This window comes from Pristis pectinata, chromosome 4, assembly GCF_009764475.1.
Source record: "Pristis pectinata isolate sPriPec2 chromosome 4, sPriPec2.1.pri, whole genome shotgun sequence".
In the NCBI taxonomy this organism is placed as follows: Eukaryota; Metazoa; Chordata; class Chondrichthyes; order Rhinopristiformes; family Pristidae; genus Pristis; species Pristis pectinata.
Genome location: NC_067408.1, coordinates 45,662,674 through 45,685,833, shown reverse-complemented (window position 1 = coordinate 45,685,833; position 23,160 = coordinate 45,662,674). Strand labels below are relative to the sequence as shown.

Below are 23,160 nucleotides of genomic sequence, written 5' to 3'. Positions count from 1 at the left end.
TAAAATAGAAACAGAAAATGCTGGAAACACTCAGTATCTCGCTCTCTGAGTCCCTCGATCACTCGCCCGCTCTCTACTTCACCTCCATTCCCTTCACGTATAAAACATTGAATCGTGACACAAAGTGACGCCACTAACCCAGACCAGTGACCCAGCAGTTCAACTCAGCCAGTCCGGCAGTTGGCAACTTGTCCACTCCTGTTACTGCTCACTTCAGACACAAGCTCCGGTCAATACAATATGACCCCAGGAACTGTTTCACCCTTAAACCGCGAACTGAAAGCCACGGTGAAGGAATTTTGTTCGCGTTGGGTATTGCTGGTAACGCCAGTGGAGGAGCTGAGTGTTTGATAACATTTGCCTCATTTCGTTGGGGTGTCGGTGAACAACACCCACGTTCCTGTGTCCACGTCAAGCAGGAAGCAACAGTTTAACTCGCAGCCACAGGATCTGGTGCAGAGACACGGAGAGCGGCCGTCACAGTGTCGGGCGCGATGGCTGTTACTGGCGGTGTGGCTCACTGGACCGTAATGTCTCTTCTGTTAGGTACGTTTCTGAATCGGGAACAGAAATAGTTTGTTAAATCACGTTGTTATAATTTCTTGGAATGCGGTAACTGAGGTGGAGCCTGTGTGTGAGTGAGGGACCCGGGAGGGATGCAGCCGAGTCCCCGAGTGATGCCGGGCCGGATTGTGAGAACGGATGCATTCCTTTGAGTTTAGAAGTTGAGGGGGAACTGACGGGGTCAATGGGGTTGGAGGACAGACTGGTGCTGATCTGACTGGACGGTGGAACAGGCTCAAGGGGCCGAATGTCCCCTGGTCATTGTGGTGAAGGTTTGGCAGCACAGTGGGTATGTGAGTGGACTAATGAACCAGAGGCTGGAGCAGTGGTCAGAGGTGTTCGCTTCCCACCCGGGCAGTTTGGGGATTTAAATGAAGTTAATTAAATAAAGTGAGAAACAAAATATCAAGAGAAGAAAACACTTGCTTCACAGGTGTCACTCAGGGAATACAATCTGATGTTTGTACCTGCCCTACATGTTCCTGTGTCTGAATCCTTCTCGCGATTTAACGACGAAGAACTGTGTCAGAAATAGCTTCACAAGGCGATCGGCTGTGTTAAAACTGCTACAGAAATGCAGGGATTGAAAAAGGCCGATTGCCAGCCCTTCCCGGGGACAGATGGGGCTGGAGGGGAACTGCCGGCTCTGCCGGGGATGTCCACGTCCCAACGAATAACCAGAAACTCTTTCCATAATATTCTGCAGACGCCCAGCCGGTACCACGGGTCACCGTCTCAGTGCTGGGACAGGTTTCCACACTGTGGTCACTCCCTCTCTCATCACTCCAGTCAGCGCCGGCTGTAACTTTCTCTCCCTGGATTGTTTCAGGTCGAGTCTCCCTTGTCGCTGGATCAGAAGTGCGAGGAGTCCCGGGACAGTCGATCACACTGCCGTGCAATTACTCTGTCGGAAAGTCTGGTGAAAGTGAGATGTGCTGGGGTCGGGGACATTGCACTGTTATGGGCTGTGGAGGTGAACTGATTAGAACAAACGGACACACAGTAACTTCTACAACATCCCCGAGGTATCATCTTGGTGGCAGAATTGAGGAAGGAGACGTATCGCTCACTATAAACCATCTAGAGAGAGAAGACAGCGGCTCGTATTGCTGCCGTGTGGAGATTGACGGTTGGTTTAATGATCAGAAGGTGATTATGAATCTCCAGGTTTTGGACGGTAAGCAGCTCAATGTTACACGTTCCTGTCTGATTCACGGCGGCACAATGGTGTCGCGGTTAGTATAGCTGCCCTACAGCTCCGGTGACCCAGGTTCGACCTGAGCTCGGGTGCTCCCTGTGTGGAGATCACACCTTCTCCCTCGGTTTCCCTTGGGCCCTCCTGTTTCCCGCCACATCTCCAGATGGGGTTGGTAGGGTAACTGGCCACATAAACTGCCCCTAGTGTAGGAGAATGGCAGGAGAATGGCGCTGAGTTGACAGATGAAGGTTGCAGGGATATAGCAGGTGGATGTATCTGATGGGAATGCTTGAACAGATTACATTGTCTCGATGGGCTGAACGGCCCTTTTCTGTCCTTTTCTGCCCCCCCCCCAACCACCCCAAGAATTTATGAAAGAACGGAATGAATACTAATTCTAGATTTATTGTTAACTCAGTGGAATATCCAGCACAATGAATAATGTGCAAAGGAAAATGTCAAGATGGCCGATCCCAAGTTTTAGATTCCTCAGTCAGGGAAAACATCTTCCCTACATCTAGTTTGCCAAGTCCTTGAAGGATTTTGTATGTTTTGTTAAAGCTGCCTCCCATTCCTGTAAACTCAAGAGAGTACAGTCCCAGTCTGCTCAATATCTCCTCATACAGGAACCCTGCCAACCCTAAATTTTCACTGCACTCTGCCTATCGCAAGTATGTCCTTTCTTTGTAAGAAATGAAAACTGTTCATCGTACTCCAGGTGCAGTGTCACCAAGACCCAATACAACTGCAATAAGACTTTGTTACTCCCATATTCAAATTCTGTTGTAATAAAGGGTAACCTATCACTTGCACCTATCTATTGGCCTGAAGCATCTTGTATACCATCATATTTTGGTCTCTAAACTTCAACACTACCCACTCACTCACCATTTAGTAAATACTCTACTTTTATGTTGTGTGCACCAGAATGGATGATCTCAAGTTTTTCCATGTTATATTCCATTTGCCATTTTCTTGCCCTCTCACTTAGCTTGTCTATATAACCTCACAGCCTCTTTACATCCTCCTTTGTGCTCACATTCCCACTTAGTTTAGCATTGTCAGCAAATCTGGAAAGGTGACATTTGGTCCCTCAGAAATTTCATTCCATCTCAGTTCTGAATGATGACCCCTTTTGCTGGGACCACAGCTCCCATTTCTTGACAGGCAAAGCATCTCCTTCACCTACCCTATCAAACCCTCTCAGAATTTTGTACATTTTAATGAGCTCACCTCTTATTCATCTAAACTCTAGTGTGTGTTCAGTATCTGTCTAAAGAACAATATCTACATGCCAGGAATTGTGAGCAATTTTGGGCCTCATATCTAAGGAAAGATGTGCTCGCCCTGGAGAGGGTCCAGAGAAGGTTCACAAGAATGATCCCTGGAATGAGAAGCTTAACATATGAGGAGTGTTTGATGTCTCTGGGCCTGTACTCAAGTGGAGTTCAGAAGGATGAAGGGGATCTTACTGAAACCTACCGGATACTGAAAGGCCTGGATATAGTGGACATGGAGAGGATGTTTCCACTAGTAAGAGAGTCTATGATCCTGGGGCACAGCTTCAGAATAAAGGGCCATCCCTTTAAAACTGAGATGAAGAGGAATTTCTTCAGCCAGGCAGTGGTGAATCTGTGGAATTTATTGCCATGGAGGGCTGTGGAAGCCAAGTCATTGGGTATAATAAAGGCAGAGATTGATAGATTCTTGATTGGTAAGGGGTTAAGAGTTATGGGGAGAAAGTGGGAGAATGAAGTTTAAAAAGTCAGCCATGATTCAATGGTCTAATTCTGCTCCTTTGTCTTATGGAATCAATGCATGAACCTTTGTTTCTTCTGATCAAGATTTTTTCCATCCTTGGGGAGGGGGAGACCAGTCATGTATACAATTTTCTATGTGAGGTCTCACCGGGTCCCTATATAATTTCAGTAAGACCTTTTGTACTCAAATCTTCTTGCAGTAAAGATAATCATACTGTTTGTCTTCCTGACACCATGCTTAGCTTTCAGTGACTGTGTACAAGGACACTGAGATCCTTTGAATATGTTACACTTTTCCATCTCTCACCATATAATGAAACTATGTTTTTCTAATATTTCTACCAAAGTGGATAACTTCACAGTCCTCCACATTATATTCCATTAGTCATGCCCTTGCCTATTTACCTAGCCCCTCTCTCTTCTATTAAATGCTCATTGCATTCTCCCTACATGCTGCACAGCTGGCTATCTGTCATCAACAAACTTGGATATATTGTACTTGGTTCTTTGAGCCAAATCATTGATATACTTTGTAAACAGCAGGGAATCCAGCATGATGAATGCATAGCCCAACCTCTTACAGCTTCCCAACCCAAAGACAACTTGTATATCTCTGTTTTATCTCTGTTAACCAGTGCACACTAGTGTATTAGCCCCAATCCAATGTGTTCTAATGGTGTCTAATTGTGGCAGCTTATTAAAAGGCCCTCTAATTGTCTTAAAAACACAATATCCACTAGTTGTCCCTTATCTTTTCTACTTATTGCATAAGCTTATTGTGAGCTGAATAACAGTAGGTGGCTGAGCATTCACCAACGTAAAAATAAATTAACATTTCTTCTGTTACACAGACCAGCTCACCATCTCCTTTAGCCACAAGTAAGTCCTTTACTACACGCCATGGAAATGATGTTGCTTATTTACATATCTGATGTTAATGTCTTTTCATTTGCTTAAACTGCACAATTTGACTATAGATGATGAAGTGAACAAGGGTGCCTTGAAATTGCTTTTAATTTAAATGTTTATGTTTAGAACCTTAAGATTAGGTGAAAATATTGCCAAAGGGTAGGTTGAAAATGTTTGCGATTAAAGTGAACATAAGACTTGCATTTTATAAAGTGCCTTTCGTACATCCAGGATAACTCAAAGCACTGAACAACCAATGGGGAACCTGCTTCCACAAATTGGGATCTGGTGATGACCAGATATAGATTGTGATGCAGATTTTTCAATTATTTTGAATAAGGATTAATTATCATCCAAGAACTGAGGTAATTTCTTGTTCTTGAGTGAACCAGGTAGCTGCAGAAAGGATGATCATCCAGACTGTTGAATGGGGAGCAGAGGAAAAAGTTGAGTCTAGTGGGCATCATGTTAATGGTGGCAAAAATGACCTAGCATGAATGAAGGATCTCGACCCAAAACGCCGACTGTTTATTTCCCTCCATAGATGCTGCCTGACCTGCTGAGTTCCTCCAGCATTTTGTGTGTGTTGCTCCAGAATCCAGCATCTGCAGAATCTCTTGTGTCTAGCAGGAATGTGGATACTTGTGGGGTCAAGGAGAACCCCGTCCTTGCCATTGGTAGAAGGGGAGGGATGGGAGCAGAAGTGTGGGGAGCAGAACAGCTGTGGTTGAGAAACCTATTAACTCTGGAGGAGGGGAAACAATGATTAATGAAAAGAGAAGAGATCTTGGAAAGGCAGGTGGGGGAAGTGTCACCATCATCAGAACAGATACTCAGGAACTGAAGAAGCGGCTGGAATGGAGTCCTTGCAGGATCATAGTGGGAGATAGTGTAGCAAAGATCACCGTGGGCATCTGTGGGTTTGTAATGGATAATGGTCACTCACCTATTTCCGAAATGGAAATGGAGAGCAAAGTCGGAAGGAAGCACCAGAGATGGATCCCATGAAAAAAGTGAGCAGAGTGGAAGTTAGCAGGACAAGTGATGAAATGTTTAACTTCTTTGTAAGGGCAAGAAAGAGGAACTATACAGTCATCCATGTACTGGAGAAAAAGATGAGGGATGAATCGTGAGTAGGACTGAAACAAGGACTGTTCCACATGTTCTACAAAGAGACAAGCCAAGCTTGGACCTCATTCTGTTCCTATAGCAACTTCTTTAATTTGGAGGAAGTGAGTGGACTTAAATGAGAAGTATTTCAATTTAAGAATGTATTCAGCCAGGCAAACAAGGGATGTGGTAATATGTCATAGTGAAATAGTGATTTCATATTTCTGCCATCTTCCAGTCAATACCTGTGGTATTCTCCTGTCTCTCTCTCATCAGTTCTACTCTGAATACAGTGTTGCTTATTAATAGATCCAATAACAAATGTTCCCATACTGGGATTTGTACAGGTTGGCTTGTATTAACTGTGGACTGCACATAGGCAAGTATATTAGAGATTTTGAAACAATCATTATATGAGTCTAATAGAGAGGTTTTTAACACAAACTGAATTGATGACATTTCTCTGCCAAAGTTTGTTAAATTTTCTGCCACATTTTAAATTTCAGATACTTGATTTGACATTGAAATGTTGAGTCCGGTAGTTTTTCCCATGACTTGAGAGGTGTAAATGCTTGTTGTCATTGATCCTGATATTAACTTTACTCAGAGTGACAGAATTCTACGTCGTGTAACAAAATTGGAAGAATGTTCTTTGTGATTGTCAGTGGCTTTTCAATTAATCCTCCTCATTATAATTCTACTGCCCCATTTGCTGTTTATAGAAGCAAGAAAAAATACACTGGCAATGAGAAAGAGAAATCCAGAGCAGAACATCCAAAGCATGTTGTAAAATGTCTAAGAGAAGTGCAGCAGGAAGTGAGTATCACAATCTTGGAAATGGGGACAGAGTGGCTTATTGATCTCACCAGGTCAGCAAAAGTGGGAATATTCAACAGAGAATGCACATTCGCTGACTGCTCATCAAGGACATTGAGCATTAGTGTGGAGGGAACAGAAAAAAATCCTGTCATTCCCAAGTGGGTCAATGTTGTGGACTAGTGAGACCATTTTTTCTTTATTGGATAGAGTGACCAACTCCATGGAATAGTAAATGTTTCAGTTAAAATCATCCATACATGCCTTGTCTACAGCCGTGCAGACTCTGGAGTCAATAAGCCAGCCATGTTGAATAGGATGAAAAACATCTTAGCCTTTAAATTCTATGGATATCTGTATTGAATGCATTCAGTGACTGAACCTTGACAGCTGTCTTGGGTAGAGAATTCCAAAGATTCATTATCCCCTGAGAGAAGAACTTTTGTCTCATTTCAGTCCTGACTGGAACCTCTGTTTCTGGACATCCCATCCAGGGAAAGTGTCTCCTGAACCCTCTCAGAATTTTGAATGTTTTAGTGACATCACCTCTCATTCTTCTAAACTCCAGATTGTGCTTAATCTCTACTCAAACATCAATATCCTCATCAATGTAGTGAACCTTTGTTGTTTCTGATCAAGTTTATTCTGCATTGGGTAGGGAGACCAGACCTGTATACAACTTCCCAGGTGTGGTCTCACCAAGGCCATTTATAATTTTAGTAAGACCTCTTGATCACAAGTCTCTTTACAGTGAAGATAGAAGTCCTGTTTGTCTTGTTGACATCTTGCTTAACTTTCAGTGACTCATGTGCAAGGACATCTGAATTAATCTCTCAAAATCAACACTTAACAATTTTGTGCTGTATAAAAATATACACTGTTCAAATTTTTTGTATGAACGTGGATACCGTTACAATTTTCCACATTATATTCTACTTGCCATATCCTCGCCTATTCACTTAGCGTTTCTCCCTCCCCTGAAACTTCATAGCACTTGCCTCACAACTTGCACACTGCCACTTGGCACATTCAGCAAATTTGGATATACAGTATAATGCATTCTCTCACCAAATCTTTGATATAGAATGCAAACAGCTGGGTCCCCAACACAATCACATCGGACCCATCAGTTACAGACTCCCAAGCCAAAAACTATCTGTTTACTCCTCTGTTTTATCTCTGTAACAAGAGCACACCTGTGTATCACTCCCAATCCAACGTGTTCTTTTGTTGTTTAATCATGATAACTTCAAACACCCTTTGAATGTGCAAATACACCACATTTACTGGTTCCTCCATATCTGTACTACAACTTGGTTAGTTCTGTGTGAGCTGAACTACACAATGTGTGACATCGAGTGAGAAAGACGAATGTGTTCACTAAAGTGAAAATAAATTAACATTTCTTTTATTACAGAGCCCAGCACAGCATCTCCTTCAACCACAGCTGAGTTCTTTTCGACAGGCTATGGAAATAACGTTGCCCCATTGACATCTCAGGGTCAGTCTAAAACTTCCAGACATTACAAGTTATCTTCTAATCAATGATGTCATTTTTTTATTTGCATAAACTGCACAATTTGACTGTCGATGATCAAAATGGATAGGAGTGCCTTGAAATTGCTTTTAATTTAAACATTTATGTGTAGAACATTAAAATTAATCGTGGTTTTAACTTAGATGAAAGTATTGCAAAAGGGTGGGTTAGGAATGTTTATGATTAAAGTGAAAACAATATTTGTCTTTTATGAAGTGCCTTTCACACTGTCAGGCTATCCCATAGCATTGAACAACCAATGGGGAACCTGCTTTCACAAACAGGGTTGTGGGCCTTACCACATATAGACTGTGATGTAGAGTTTTTATTGATTTTGATTAAGGACTAATTTTGGTCAGGAACTGAGGTAATTTCTTGTTCTTTGAAATAATGCCTTGAGATCCGTCACATCCACCTCAGAGAAGCCACGGGGCTGCAAGTTAACTTTTCAACTGAAAGATAGATTGAGTCATCAGTTGGTGTGATTTCAGTCTTACTCAATTGGGTCTCAGTTTATATCACCATACTGTCACATACCAGCAACATAAGAAACGTACCGAGTCATGTATAAGTGTTAAAACTATTTTATTAATAACTACTTATGATATTAAGAAAAATAAAAGTAAAAATGTTAGAAGTAAAAATGTTAGATCTTAAACATTAACCCCAAAGACTAAACTCGAAGTGTGTGTGTGGCAAATTCCCAAACTCCAAGTCCAGGAATGGTTCTCAAAGTTCAATTCAGCAAGCCGTAAGATGAAACGTGAGCAAAGGCTTCTGCAAAACCACCGTTGACTGAAGAGAAGATATAGAGAGAAAATAGAGAGTAATTATGAAATCCAAATGTTCCACGATGGAACTCATACGACACCTCAATCACTGATGATCTCCGTTCCTTTGTTCCGAAGTATCTGCCACCTCGAAAGGCATTTGAGACGTGACCGTCCACACAAATACCTGTTTCCTTCTACAAGTTAACGACAAAGTGGACTCCACTGGATTATTCCAAAAATCCATACGTGGATTGTAGTGACAGACACAATAATTGTTTTTCATCCATCGATACAAAGACCAGCAGGCTGTGTCTCTCTCTCCCTCTCTCTTTTTTTTCTGATCCTGACTGCTCTGAACAAACGTCAGCATTTTGTTATCTTATTGCTGTGGTGACGCCACACACACACACACACTACTGTACTATGTCTTAAAGGGACATTCACCAATAGTAACTTCATCCATAATAATACTTTCAACTTGCATGAGAACTCAACATTTAGGAGCCTCTACACTACTCAAACAGATCAAGCCACATGATAATCCCAGACGTACTGCTCCAGAAGAGGTTCCCCACCTGAATGTACAGCTGGTGTGTGAACATACAGGGTGCATGCTGATGCTCAGTGCCCCATGTCCAGGAGGCAGATATATGTTCATTCTGTGTCACTTTGCTGTGTCTTCCATTTTTGAGACACAATGACAAATGAGCAGTTTCTGGGCAATCAAAGTTCTCCTCTTAACACAGGGTGCTTGACGCAGAAGGTAATGAACACACAATGCCATGCCGCCTCCATGATTCTAGTGAGCACTCTCTTCTTTGAGAGTGGATACAGGGCAGCATGGTGACCCCAGAAGTTAGATGTATCGAAACAACCTTATCCTGCAAGAGGATTGGAAGAGTTCTGAGGTTGGTCTGAGTGGTGTGGCTGTCATGGATGTCAGAATTGGTATCATTGATAAGAATGTGAAGGTGCGGTGGAGCACAGTCATTGTTAGAGTCGGTTTTGGTGAGTAAAGGGTGAGTTCATTGTAATTTTAGTTTGAAGTATTAGTTAAACCTGGTCTAAAGCCAAATCCTCATATGTTTTTGTTGTAGTTTTCAATGAGTAGTAAACAATTAACCTCCTGACCCCCATTCTAATTGTCATTGGGATGCTCACACAAAGAAGGTCTGCACAATCAGTGCAAGGAGCGTACCACCTGACAAACTACCCACCCTCCACCCCATCAGGTTCCTCCTTCCCTACCTGTGGTAGAATCTGCAGGTCCCACATTAGACTCAGTCACCACAGAATCTACAAAAGCGGAGTGGAAATAACTTACTCTGAGCCCGAGGGACTGTCTAAGAAGAAGAGACACAGCGGTTTCCTTCTGTGAGTTGGCTCATGGAAGTTCTCAACTGAATCATGACTTTCTTGAGCGACTTTGCCACCCCATGAATTGGTGCCCCTGCCCTGGCTCCAGCAGATCCCACCTTTCTGCTATCATCGAAGTTAGTTAGTTTTGACATCTGAGCTGGTGATAGTGAATGCGGTAACAAGAGATGTGTGTCACTATTGCTGTCTTCTTCTTCTTCATTCACTGACTGTCGAGGTTACTGCACTCGGATAGCTGAAATGAAAAAAAGCACGGGTTTGCTGCCTGGTTGTGCAAAACCGAGGTGATCATTTATACCACCAGCAGCTTGTATATCAGAAGAGGAGGATTTGATTGAGCAAGAGGTGGATTGTGAGAGATTGGATCAGGCATGAAGTTATATAAAGATTAGAAACCAACCAGTAGCCATGGTCTCATTAGTGGGTGTACCAATGGTGTGTATGTGCAAACTCTGAGGTGTAGGTTTGAGACTTATGGTACTGTTAAGTACCCGAGGATGTGATGTAGAGATTGGCCATTGATTTGACACGTTGTTGTGTGTCATGCCATTGTATTGAATTCAACAATTATTGAGATTAGTGATGCGGTAAGTTACAGAGTTCATTATTCTTGACCACTTGTGTGTGATCATTAAACTACTTGTGGCTTTGCTTCCAGGTCCTTTGGACATTACCTGTGCCATTGAGCTTCAAGACTATCTGCTCCCACTGTGCCTTCACAGAATGTCTTGAGAGCCTCCTGACCCCTGCAGGTGCCCCTTACTATCTGTTCCATGAAGGGTACTTTCCAAAACATGGCCTGAAAACACCATCTTGATGTTCTGTTCTTCACAGTTTCCCAGATCAGCTGACTTTGCATAATGCCTGCCATCACTCACTCCAGTAACAATACAGCTTCTTTTAACTGGTGCTGGTCATGCATGATATCAGCCTTGTATTAAGCCAATGACCACTGTGGTTAGTGCTGGTTGGACAATACAATCATTATAATTTTTTTAAAATTCATTTTTGGGATCTGGGCATCTCTGGAAAGGTCAGCATTCATTGCCCATGTTGAACTGCCCTTGAGAATGTGGTGGTGAATTGTCTCTTGCTGCAGTCCTTCTGGTGAAGGTTCTCTCACAATACTGTTGGGGAAGGGTTTCCAGGATTTAGACCCAGTGACAACGCAGGACCCATGATTTATTTCCAACTCAGAATGCCGCGTGTCTTGGAGGAGGACCTGCATATGGTGTTGTTCCCATGCACCTGCTGCTTGTCCTTCTTGGTGATAGAGGTCGTGGGTTTGAAAGGTGCTCTAGAAGTAGCTTGGGTGGGTAACCTCAGTGCGTTTGTTGATGACACATACTGCAGCCACTGTGTGGTGATGGTGGAGGGAATGAGCATTTAAGGTTGTGGATGGGATACCAATCAAGTTGGCTGTTCTGAAAGGTGTCAAGCTTCTTGAGGGTTGATAGCACAGCACTCATCTGGGCAAGTGGAGAGTCATAGAGTTATACAGCATGGAAACAGGCCCTTCAGCCCAACTCATCCAAGCTGACCTAGTTGTCTGCCTGAGCTAGTCCCATTTGCCTGTGTTTGGCCCATATGAAGGCAAGTATGCTATACACCTTCTATACAACCTAATGAACTTATGTTGCCACTTTCAGGGAGCTATGGACTTGCACCTCAAGATCCGTCTGTACATCAATGCTCCGATTTACTGTCTTCTTTCCTCTTACATTTGACCTCCCAAAGGGCAACACCTCACACTTGTCCAGATTAAACTCCATCTGCCAATTCTCTGCCCATATTTCCAACTGATGTATGTCCTGTTGCATCCTTTGACAACCTTCCTCACTATCCACAACTCTGCCAATTTTTGTGTCGTCTACAAACTTACGACCTACTTTTATGACCAAACCGTTTATATATATCATGGATAACAGAGGTCCCAGCATTGATCCCTGTGGAACACCATTGGTAACAGACCTCCAGTCAGGATAACACACTTCCACCACTGCCCTCCATCTCCTATGGCCAAGCCAATTTTAAATCCAATCCACCAAATCACCATGGATCCCATGTTACTTAATCTACCATGAGGGACCTTGTTGAATGCTTTACTACATCCATTCTCCCAACCTCATCAACCAACTTCAACACCTCCTCAGAAAACTCAATCAAGTTTGAGCACATGACCTTCCCCTGCTATAGAAGGGGCTACACTTGATCTCCTCTTCACAAATAAAGTGGGCAAGTGGTTGATTTATCAGTGGGGGAGCACTTTGAGACAAGTGACCATAATTCTATTAATTTTATTAGAATTAATTAATTCTGTGAATTTTAAGATAGTATGGAAAATGATATGTCTCAAGGTAATGTCCTAAATTGGGGGAAGACTAATTTTAATGGCATCAGTCAGGAATTCTCAGAAGTTGATCCTAAGAGGTGATTTTCAGGTAAAGGGGCATCTGGCAAGTGGGAGGCATTTTAAAAGTGAGACAGGAAGAGTTCAGTGGCAGCATGTTCCTGTTAGAGTGAAGGGCAAGGCTGGTAAAATTAGGAAATCTTGGTTGATGAAGGACATTGAGAGTCTGGTCAGGAAAAAGAAGGAGGCATGTGTTGGGTATAGGCAGCTGGCTTCAGGCGAGTCCGTTGAAGAGTATAAGGGATGTAGGAGCACACTTAAGAACAAAATTGGAAGGGCAAAAGGGGCCATGAGATATCTCTGGCAGATAGGATAAAAGAGATGACAAAAGATTCCACAAGTATATTAAGAGCAAAAAGGTAGCTGGAAGAAGAATAGGTCCCCTTAAGGATCAGTGTGGTAACCTAAGTGCTGAGTCATTGCAAATGGTTGAATATTTCCTGTCTGTATTTACTGTGGAGACGGACATGGTAGTTAGTGAGTTCAGAAAAGGGAACAGTGATATCCTGGAGCATATCGACATTATGAAAGAAGAGGTGTTGGAGCTCTTGAAATGCATAAAGGTAGATAAATCTCCAGGACTGGACCAGGTATATCCTAAGACATTGTGGGAAGCAAGGGAGGAGATTGCTGGGACCCTGGCAGAGATTTTTGTACCTTCATTTGCCACAGGTGAGGTAGCGGAAGACTGAAGGATAGCTAAAGTTGTGCTTTTATTTAAGAAGGGCAGCAGGGATAAGCCAGGGAACTGCAGGCTGGTATGTCTTACAACACTGGTGGAAAAGTTACTGGAAGGGATTCTGACCAACAAGGTTTATTTGCATTTGGAAAGGCCAAGGACATATTAGGGATAATCAGCATGGCTTTGTGTGTGGGAAATCACCTCACAAGTATGATTGAGTTTTTTGAAGGGATGACCAAGAGGATTGATGAGGGCAGGGTGGCAGATGTTGTCTACATGGTCTTTAGCAAGGCCTTTGACAAGGTCCCGCATGGTAGGCTGGTCCAGAAGGTTAGAATACATGGGACCAGGGTGACCTAGACAATTGGATACAAAATTGGCTTGGTGGTAGGAGTCAGAGGGTGGTAGCAGAAGGTTGTTTTTCAGATTGGAGGCCTATGACCAGAGGTGTGTCGCAGAGATTGGTGTTGGGTCCTCCGTTGTTTATCATATATAAAAATGACTTGGATGACAATATAGGTGGCAGGATTAGTAGATTTGCAGATGACATCAAAATTGGTGGTGTAGTGGACAGTGAAGAGGGTTGTTTAAGGTTACAACAGGATGTAGGTCAACTGGGAAAGTGGGCAAGGGAATGGCAGATGAATTTAACTTGTCTAAGTGTGAAGTGATGCATTTTGGGTAGTTAAACCAGGACAGGACATACACAGTGAATGGCAGGGCCTTGGGGAGTGTTGCTGAACAGAGGGATGTTGGTGTACAAGTACATAGTTCCCTGAACGTGTCAACATAGGTAGACAGGGTGGTGAAGAAGGCATATGGTATACTTGCCTTCATTGGCTGAGGCATTGAGTACAAAAGTTGGGATGTCATGTTACAGTTGTACAAATCGTTGGTTTGGCTGCACTTGGAGTATTGTGTGCAGTTCTGGTCACAACAGTACAGGAAAGATGTGATTAAGCCAGAGATGCTACACAAAATGTTCACAAGGACGTTGCCTCAAGGGCTTGAGTTATCAGGAGAGATTGGATAGGCTAGGTCAGTTTTCCCTTGAGAAAAGGAGACTGTAAGGTGATATGATAGAGGCATATAAAATTATGAGAGGCATAGATAGGTAGAGAGCCAGAGATTGTTTTTTGTGGTAAGGCTGCCTAAAAGTAGAGGGCATAACGTTAAGGTGAGAGGGAGGAGGTTCAATGGCGATCTGAGGGGTAAATTTTTCACACACAGTTAGCATCTTGAATGAGCTGCCAGAGGAGGTGATGGAGGCAGGAACAGTAACATTTAAGAGGTATCTGAACATGCACTTGAATGAGCAGGGCATAGAGGGATATGGAGGTGGGACTAGTATAGATATATATGATGGGGGCATAGATACAGCGAACCAAAAGGCTTGTTTCTATGCTGTACAACTCCATGACTCTAGGATGGAGAGCTTTAAGAAAGAATCGAACTACAACATGATTTGACTGAGTTCATTGATTTTAGTATGGTACAAAATACCATGTCCATATTCCATATTTGCTTATGACATAGAAGGAGGCAGTTTTGGCCCATTGAGTCTGTGCCAGCTCACTAATCCCATTCCCCTGTAAACTGCTTTCCCGACATTCCCATCAACACCGCCCCCCCCCAACCCGCCAGATTCTACCACTCACTATACTCGAGGAGCAATTTACAGTGGCCAAATAACCTACCAAATCGCACACGTTTGAGATGTGAGAGGAAAACAGAGCTTTCAGAGGAAACCTATGTGGTTACAGGGAGAACATGCAGACTCCATACAGACAGGACCAGAGTACTGGATTAAACCCAGGTCTCTGGAGATGTGCAGTAGAGTCTCTAATAATTGCAATGACTATAGCTGTTGATAAATGTTAAGTTTAATGTTAACAATTGAAGTTTGGAATAAAGTAATATGAACCATTGAAAGTTACACACAGGGGGACCATTGTGTTAGTGTGATAATTGTAGTTCAGCACTTTAGCAAGGCCTTTGACAAGGTCCCTCATGGCAGGTTAGTCTGGACGTTTTGATTGCATGGGATCCGGGGGAGACAGCGGATTAGATTCATAATTGGCTCAGTGGTAGGAAGCAGAGGGTGATGGTCGAGGCTTTTTTTCGGACTGGAGGCCTGTGTCTAGTGGTGTGCCACAGGGGTCAGTGCTGGGACCTTCGTTGTGTGTAATTTATATAAACGATCTGGATGTGAATGTCCAAGGCATGGTTAGTAAGTTTGTGCATGATACTAAAATAGGTGGTTTTGTAAATAGTATAAAAAGTTACAAAAAATGACAGGGGGATCTTGATCAGGTAGGTATGTAGGCTGAGAACTGGCAAATGGCTTTCAATCCAGATAAATTTGAGGTACTGCTTTGGGAGATCAAATCAGAGTAGGACCTATACAGTGAATGTTAGGGCCCTGGGAAGTGTTATGGAACAGAGGGACCTAGGAGTGCAAGTGCATAGTTCATTGAAAGCGGCTTCACAGGTAGATAGGGTGGTGAAGAAGGCATTTGGCATGCTGGCCTTCATCAATCAGGAGTTGGGAAGTTATGTTGATTTATATAAGACGTTGGTGAGGCCACACTTGAAGTATTGTGTACAGTTTTGGTCACCCTGTTATAGGAAAGATGTTATTAAACTAGAAAGACTACAGAAAAGATTTACCAGGATGTTGCCTGGACTTGGGGGACCTAGCAACAAGGAGTGGTTGCATAGGCGAGGACTTTATTCCCTGGAACGTAAGAGATTGAAGGGTGACCTGATAGAGGTATGCAAGGTCATGAGGGCATAGACAGGCTGAAAGGACATGGTATTTTTCCCAGGGAGGGGGTGCTAAAAACAAGAGGGCCTAGGTTTAAGATCAGAGACGAGATTTAAAAGGGACATCAGGGGCAGCTTCTTCATGCAAAGGGTGGTGTGTATTTGGAACGAGCTGCCAGAAATAGTGGTTGAGATGGGCACATTAGCAATATTTAAAAGATATCTAGATAAGTACATGGATAGGAGGGGTTTAGAGGGCTATGGGCCAAACACAGGCAGATGGGACTAGTTCGCTGGGCAGCACGGTCAGTATGGACAAGTTGGGATGAAGGGCCTGTTTCCATGCTGTATGACTCTGACTCAATGTGAGATCAGTTATGTATGGAGCCTGTTTGGACAAGTGACCAATGGGAATTATCAGTCCCTGGAGTGGATTCTGTAGCGACGTAGGATTTAGCTCATGGTGTTTCATTTGTAGCTGAGAAGACTAAAAAATTTATAATTTATTTATCATGGGCTTGGAGCAGAGGCTTGAGCTAGTACTTGCCGCTCATAAAATTGCAACTTGTGCTAACGCACCAAGGCAATGAACTTTGCGGTCAGGGCTGGCTGGTGTGAAGATGATAATGAGTAGGCAGCATGGGTTTCATGCATGACCTTTATTGGGTTGACCTGGGCTGAGTAAATTTTGCGTCACTGTCCCAGATCTCATTTTCAAGTGCTATCCACAAAATAACGGTTTGCATTTTCTCTGAAGGTTTTCATATTCTTATGAGGAGAAGCTGAACACTAGTGGTTACCAAGGGGAGAAATATCTTTGAAATTATCAGCTACGTGGAACTTGCTTTATGTATGTCTTGTGAGATAACTTCAGAAACGTTGCTTTTTTTAGATGTTAGTTGAAAAGGCAGGCAGTTGCAGTCTCTGAGCATTCAAAGTTGCAGTTTGCAGTTGTGAAGGTCTGCAGTTGTTCAATTCAGTGAGACAGTGATCTTGTCTATTTTGTCCATGTCTATCAATAGCTGCTACTTTTACCTCAAGGTCTCTGTATAAGGAAGGGAAAATGCACCAGTGTTCACTGCTGATCACTGTTCAATGACTAAGATGTGTGGGATTGATCAACAGATTGATACAGTGAAAATAACTGCTTTTCTGTAATGTGGACTCTGTTTTGAGGTGTTTTATCCCTTTTGGTAATTAGATTTTGAACTAAATTCTTGTTTTTAATTAGTTTTGTTGGCTGCAAATGCTCAGTTTTGAAGTGCAATAAGTATCAGATCTCAAAGAGTCGTGCCAGAAATAAACTAAGATGTAAGAGCTGAGATGGACTAAAGACTGATATATCTGAACCTCTTCTGTGACCTTGGTAAACACATCAGGTCCAATGAGACTCTAAAACTTGTAAACCAGGATGTCAAATCACATGTCAAGCATATGCTTATGTCACTGGCTGAGAAATCCTGGATAAGTGATCTTGGGACATGAAAATAAAAAAAACTGCAGCTGCTAGAAAATATTAAATAAATAATTTTATTTCTGATCTTGGGACATGACTGAAAATGTTATCCCAGCACATTGTACAAATTAAAATCCCTTCACTAAACATATCTGGAATAAAAAATTAGCCTCAGGAATGAGGGGCATATATAAGTACTGGATTATTGTGAAATCCTAGCTGGGTCTGTAAAATCCTTTCGGAAAGGAAATCTGCTGCCCTTGGATAATTTGTTCTATATGTGACTGATAACCCACAAATGTGAGGTTGACTCTTAACTCCCTCTGAAATGACCAAGCAGCCCCCTTAGTTCAGTGCAGTTAGGGATGGACAATAAATGCCAGCCTTGGTAGCAATACCAACATCTGGTCAATAGAAAAAGAAATGATGGCCTTGTCCATACTTATTGATAAGTGCAGAGTTGGTTTACCTTTTGGTTTCTCTTGTGTGTACACAAAGATCTATCACATTTAAGACTCTCTAAATCATTTGATTTAGCAATCAAAACCCACCAGTACACCCACTACAGAGTGCACATCCCAGATCAGTGGCTGGAGAGCAGGACTGATTATCATTGAATATCTGTCAGGTTCATCAAGTAGGTAAAACCCCTCAATGATTATTTGTAGTAACATATTCCATGTAGCCAAGTCCAAAGAGTCTTGGCAAAGTTGGGGTTTAGGATCCTTGTATGCTTAGTTTTAATCTAGAAAAATGCTGGTTCCTAGATTTCCCATTATTAGCTGCTTAATTTGTGTCACCCTGTGACAGGTTTCAGCAAAGGTACACATTATCTGCGAGGTTCATTCTTCTGACAGGAACCCAGTGTTAGGTCAGTGTGATGGATTACTCTTTACTTGCTTGGATAGGTGAAACATTCAAAGCTCAACACCATCCAGGACAAAGCAGTCCACTGGATCCAACACCACCTTAAACAACTGCTCCCTTCATCAATGTACAAGATGCACTGCAGCAGCTCAGCAACTTGCCAGTGTTTCTCCAGCAGTACTTCCCAAATCTGTGGGTTTTACTAGCTGGAAATATGAGATGAGCAGTTGTGTGGGAATCTGATGAGCTCTGCTCGACTCAAGCACTGCCCTGACCTAGACACACATCAGAGCTGGGCAAGGAGCCTAGAGATTGTTGGGAGTACCTTCTTCAGACAGACTGCAGCGGTTCGAGAAGGTGACTCACCATCATCTCCTCAAGGGCAGTTTGGGATTGGCAATAAATGCTGGCCTTGCCAGTGACATCCACATCCCGAGATTGATTAAACAAAATATCACCAGGGCATTCTTTAAGGTCACTCATGGTTGGGTGAGTTTGGCCTGGAGTGTGGGTGTTTTTACTTCTACTTCCTGAAAATGTGTGGTTAACTGCTACCATTGCACCTGAGTTCGTGTTTGCCAGCAGTTATATGCTTTGAGCTTATCCTTTGATCTACTTGTGGCACTTTCCTCAGTAGTGAGCTGATAAAGTTATGGCGAAGCAGCTTAAAGAAGTCATAGATATGCCCTCTGGCCTAGGGTTTGAACTCAGCCAGTCCGTTACAATTCAGGACTCACCTCCTGATAGCCCAAGGCCTTTCTACTTCATCACAATGCACTTGTGATGGAATTCTCTCCACTTGCCACAATGATTATAGCACCAACATTTTTCAAGAAGTCCAACACCATCCAGAACAAGGCAGCCCTGTTGAATGGCACCCCATCAATCACCCTAAACATTCCTTCCATCCACTACCGGTGCACAGTGTAGGTGGAGTGTTCCATTTACAAAATACACTGCAGTTTCTCATCGAGGATACAGTTCCCAAAGCCATGACTTCTATCACCAATAAGAACAAGGACAGAGAGTATATGAGAATATCACCACCTCTCCAAATCACACACCATCTTGACTTGTCAGTCTTTCATTGTCACTGGGTTTAAGTACCGTAAACCCCTCCCCAACAGTACTGCGAGGCAACCTTCACCAGAAGGAGTGCAGTGATTTAAGAGGCAGCTCATCAGCACATTCTCAAGGGCAGTTCAGGATTGAGAATAAACACTGGCCTTGCCTGTGATGCCCAGATCCCAAAAATGAATTTAATGAAAAGACTGCATTGTCTAACCAGCACTAACTGTAGTGGTCATCGGCTTAATGGTCGAGTATGCAGCCAATATGATGCATGACCAGCACCAGTAAAAGGAAGGTGTATTGTTACTTGAGTGAGTGATATCAGGCATTTCGCAAAGTAAGCCAATTGAATATAATTAGGGGTTCAATGCTGGGGATGTGGGATTGGGAAAGGACATTAACACTGGGTCTATGCAGTGAAGTGCCTGGTGCATTGGAAAGGCCAACAAAACATTATACTTAATGCCAAAGAGCTGGGAAGAGCCCAGAACTAAACTGGCAGAGGCCTTTGCACTGAAGCCCCTTATTTCCAGTGTGTAGGTGGTGGTGAGCTCCATGCACAGATTTGGATGGGAGGAGGAGGAACATGGAGAAAGAGAGAAGGCAGCCTGGATACCCCTTTTCTTCCATGCACACATATATACATTGACCGCACCATGATGAAGTGTCTGATAGCCACTGTTGTTGCTTCAGCTGCAGCATGATTGGGTGTGGGCCCAGAATACCAGGAATGTCTCATCAGGAGGCAGAGGTGAAGCACCAGGTTTCGAGGACTGCCTAGGTGGTGGTGCCATCAACTCAGACTTGTCCCCTTTGAGGAAACTTGAACTAATTCTCCCACAGCTGGCACTCTGCCAGTGCCCTCACCAGTGTGGGTCAGTGGCCAGCCACGATGCTGCAGTCCATGTCGAGATGATATAATCAGAGCCTTTTGAGCCCAGAGCTGAACAAGGTCATCCTCCAAGGCCACCTGCAGTTTCTTCCACTGGAAGTCAGCAGCTTTCCACCAATGGCACAGCAGCACTGGGATGTAGGAACACTAGGACAGGTGTAGGCCCATGGAAAACTGGCATCCCTATGTGACCAGTGGACCTCTGTATGGATTATGGCAATACTTTGTTCCTAAATCTTGGTTTAAACTCTTATTTTGTGATGACTTTTAACTTTGCATTGCGGCCACGGAGACACAGTAAGTGTGTAACAGAGGGAAGTGACGATGTAGGATTGTTGCTGAATGGGGATTGGATTCAGTAAAGCAAGGTCTTTCCAGGTATCCTAGGCATAAAGAGGATGTCCGAGTGACCTCCTCCCCTCTATTGTAAAGCTGTAGTAGCAGAATAAAGATCGCTGGATGAAGAGCCGGAATTGTGGACTATTGTTTTGGAGGTATATTGGAGTCTTTTTCCCGGGGTGGAAATGTTATATACCAGAGGGCATAGCTTTAAGGGGAGAGGGGGAAAGTTTAAAGGCGATGTACAAGGAGAGTGGTAGGTGCCTGGAATGCACCGCTAGGGGAAGTGGCGGAAGCAGATACAATAGCAATACATAGATAAGCACATGAAGATGGCGGCGCACTTAGATGCAGCGGCGTATTTGTCCAACTCGCACAATTGTTTAAATGTTAGTGTTAGTGTCATTCCTGATATTTTCAACAATGATAAACTACAAGAGATCACTTGTAAAGTACGGAATTACTCATAGAACCGACAGATACTGTTGAACATCGGCAGCAAAACATTACTTCACTCTGCCTGGATACTGACGGCAGAGTTGAGTAACCTTGGCTTGTTGTGCAAACCTGAGCTTGACTCCACCAACGTGCTGCTCTCCTCGGCTGCTCCAGTGAGGAGACACCGCAGGCGATGTGGGAGGAAACAGAAGCGGGGTAAGTGAAGCAGAATCCATTCTAGGCTAAAGGCTTGCTCTGTCAAACCAGCGCTCCCGTCGATGATGCTTGCCAATGTTCACTCCCTGAGAAATAAGTTGGACTGCATTCGAGTACGAAGGGCAGTCCACCGGGTGATGAAAAACTGCTGCACTTTTATCTTTACAGAAACGTGGCTCAGTAACAACATTCCCGACACTGCTATTCAGCTGGATGGACTGACCTCCATTCCGAGCGAACAGGGTAGCATCAGTGTCCGGTAAGACATGCGGAGGTGGTTTGTGTCTTTATATAAACAACGAATGGTGCAATAACGCTGTGCTGGTCTCAAAGCACTGTTCGCCGCTAGTGGAGTTTGCCATAGTTAAATGCCGGCCATATTATCTGTCGAGGGAGTTCACAGCCATTGTTATTGTGGCTGTGTACATCCCCCCATGTGCTAATGCCAGGGAAGCACTGTGTGAACTTTATGGAGCGATAAGCGAACTTCAAACGGCTCACCCTGATGGATGTTTCATTGTCGCTGGGGATTTTAACCATGCTAACTTAAAATCGGTGCTTCCAAAATTTTTCCAACATGTTAACTTTGCAACCCGGGGAGAGAATACATTGGACCTGGTATTCACAAATATCAAGAATGCATACAGAGCTGTCCCTTGCCCCCACCTTGGCTACTCAGACCACGTCTCTGATATGCTGATCCCGACATACAAACCACTCCTCAGACGCTACAAATATCAGCAATATACCTGATAGTCAGGGGTCTCAGGGCATAGAACTGAGTTTGGACAAGATTACTAGAGAGAAGGTGCTAAGGAAGCTAAATGGACTAAAGGTAGATAAGTCTCCCGGACCGGATGAGGTGCACCCCCGGGTTCTGAAGGAGGTGGCTTTAGAGATTGTGGAGGCATTGGTGACAATTTTCCAGGAATTGATAGACTCCGGCATGGTTCTGGAGGACTGGAGGATCATGAATGTAGTTCCGCTGTATAAGAAAGGTGGGAGGCAGCATAAAGGAAATTACAGACCTATTAGTCTGACATCGGTGGTAGGAAAGTTATTGGAATCGATTCTCAAGGATGAGGTTATGGAATACCTCAAGGTGCAAGGCAAGATAGGTCCAAGCCAGCATGGTTTCATGAAGGGAAGATCCTGCCTGACCAACCTATTGGAGTTTTTTGAGGAAATCTCAGGTAGGGTGGATAAGGGAGAGGCTGTGGATGTTGTGTATTTAGACTTTCAGAAGGCCTTCGACAAGGTGCCGCACAAGAGGCTGATTAATTTGATGAGAGCTCATGGAATTACAGGTAGGATATTAGAATGGGTGGAACATTGGCTGGTAGGCAGAAAGCAAAGGGTGGGAATAAAAGGATCCTGTTCTGGTTGGCTACCAGTTACTAGTGGTGTTCCGCAGGGGTCGGTGTTGGGGCTGCTTCTCTTTACTTTGTACATCAATGATTTGGATGATGGAGTAAATGGTTTTGTGGCTAAGTTTGCAGACGACACCAAGATAGGTGGAGGAGTAGGGAGTATTGAAGAAACAGGAAGGTTGCAGAGAGACTTAGATAGTTTAGGAGAATGGGCAAAGAAATGGTAGATGAGATTCAATGTTGAGAAATGTGCCATTGTACACTTTGGAAAAAGAAATAAACAGGCAGATTATTATGTAGATGGGGAGAAAACTCAAAGTACATAAGTACAAAGGGACTTGGGGGTACTCGTGCAGGATATCCTAAAGGTTAACCACCAGGTCGGATCGGCGATAAAGAAAGTGAATGCTATGTTGGCATACATTTTGAGAGGTATAATGTGTAAAAGTAAGGAAGTGTTGATGAGGCTCTATGGGGCACTAGTGAGGCCTCATTTGGAATACTGTGTGCAGTTTTTGGCCCCTTATCTTAGGAAGGATGTACTGATGTTGGAGAGGGTTCAGAAGAGATTTACGAGGATGATTCCCGGAATGAAAGGGCTTACTTATG

General features: G+C 43.5%; 1 protein-coding gene across 1 annotated transcript in view; it reads left to right on the top strand.

Moving 5' to 3' along the window:
* Positions 1-434: 434 nt before the first annotated feature.
* LOC127569603 (hepatitis A virus cellular receptor 1 homolog) overlaps positions 435-23,160 on the top strand; it is a 34,320-nt gene continuing 11,594 nt past the window's right edge. The window contains exons 1-4 of the mRNA XM_052014389.1: positions 435-546; positions 1,394-1,741; positions 7,775-7,858; positions 21,350-21,440. Of these exons, the coding sequence (XP_051870349.1) occupies positions 495-546; positions 1,394-1,741; positions 7,775-7,858; positions 21,350-21,440 (575 nt within the window). The 5' untranslated portion in view covers positions 435-494. The remainder of the gene's footprint in view (positions 547-1,393; positions 1,742-7,774; positions 7,859-21,349; positions 21,441-23,160) is intronic.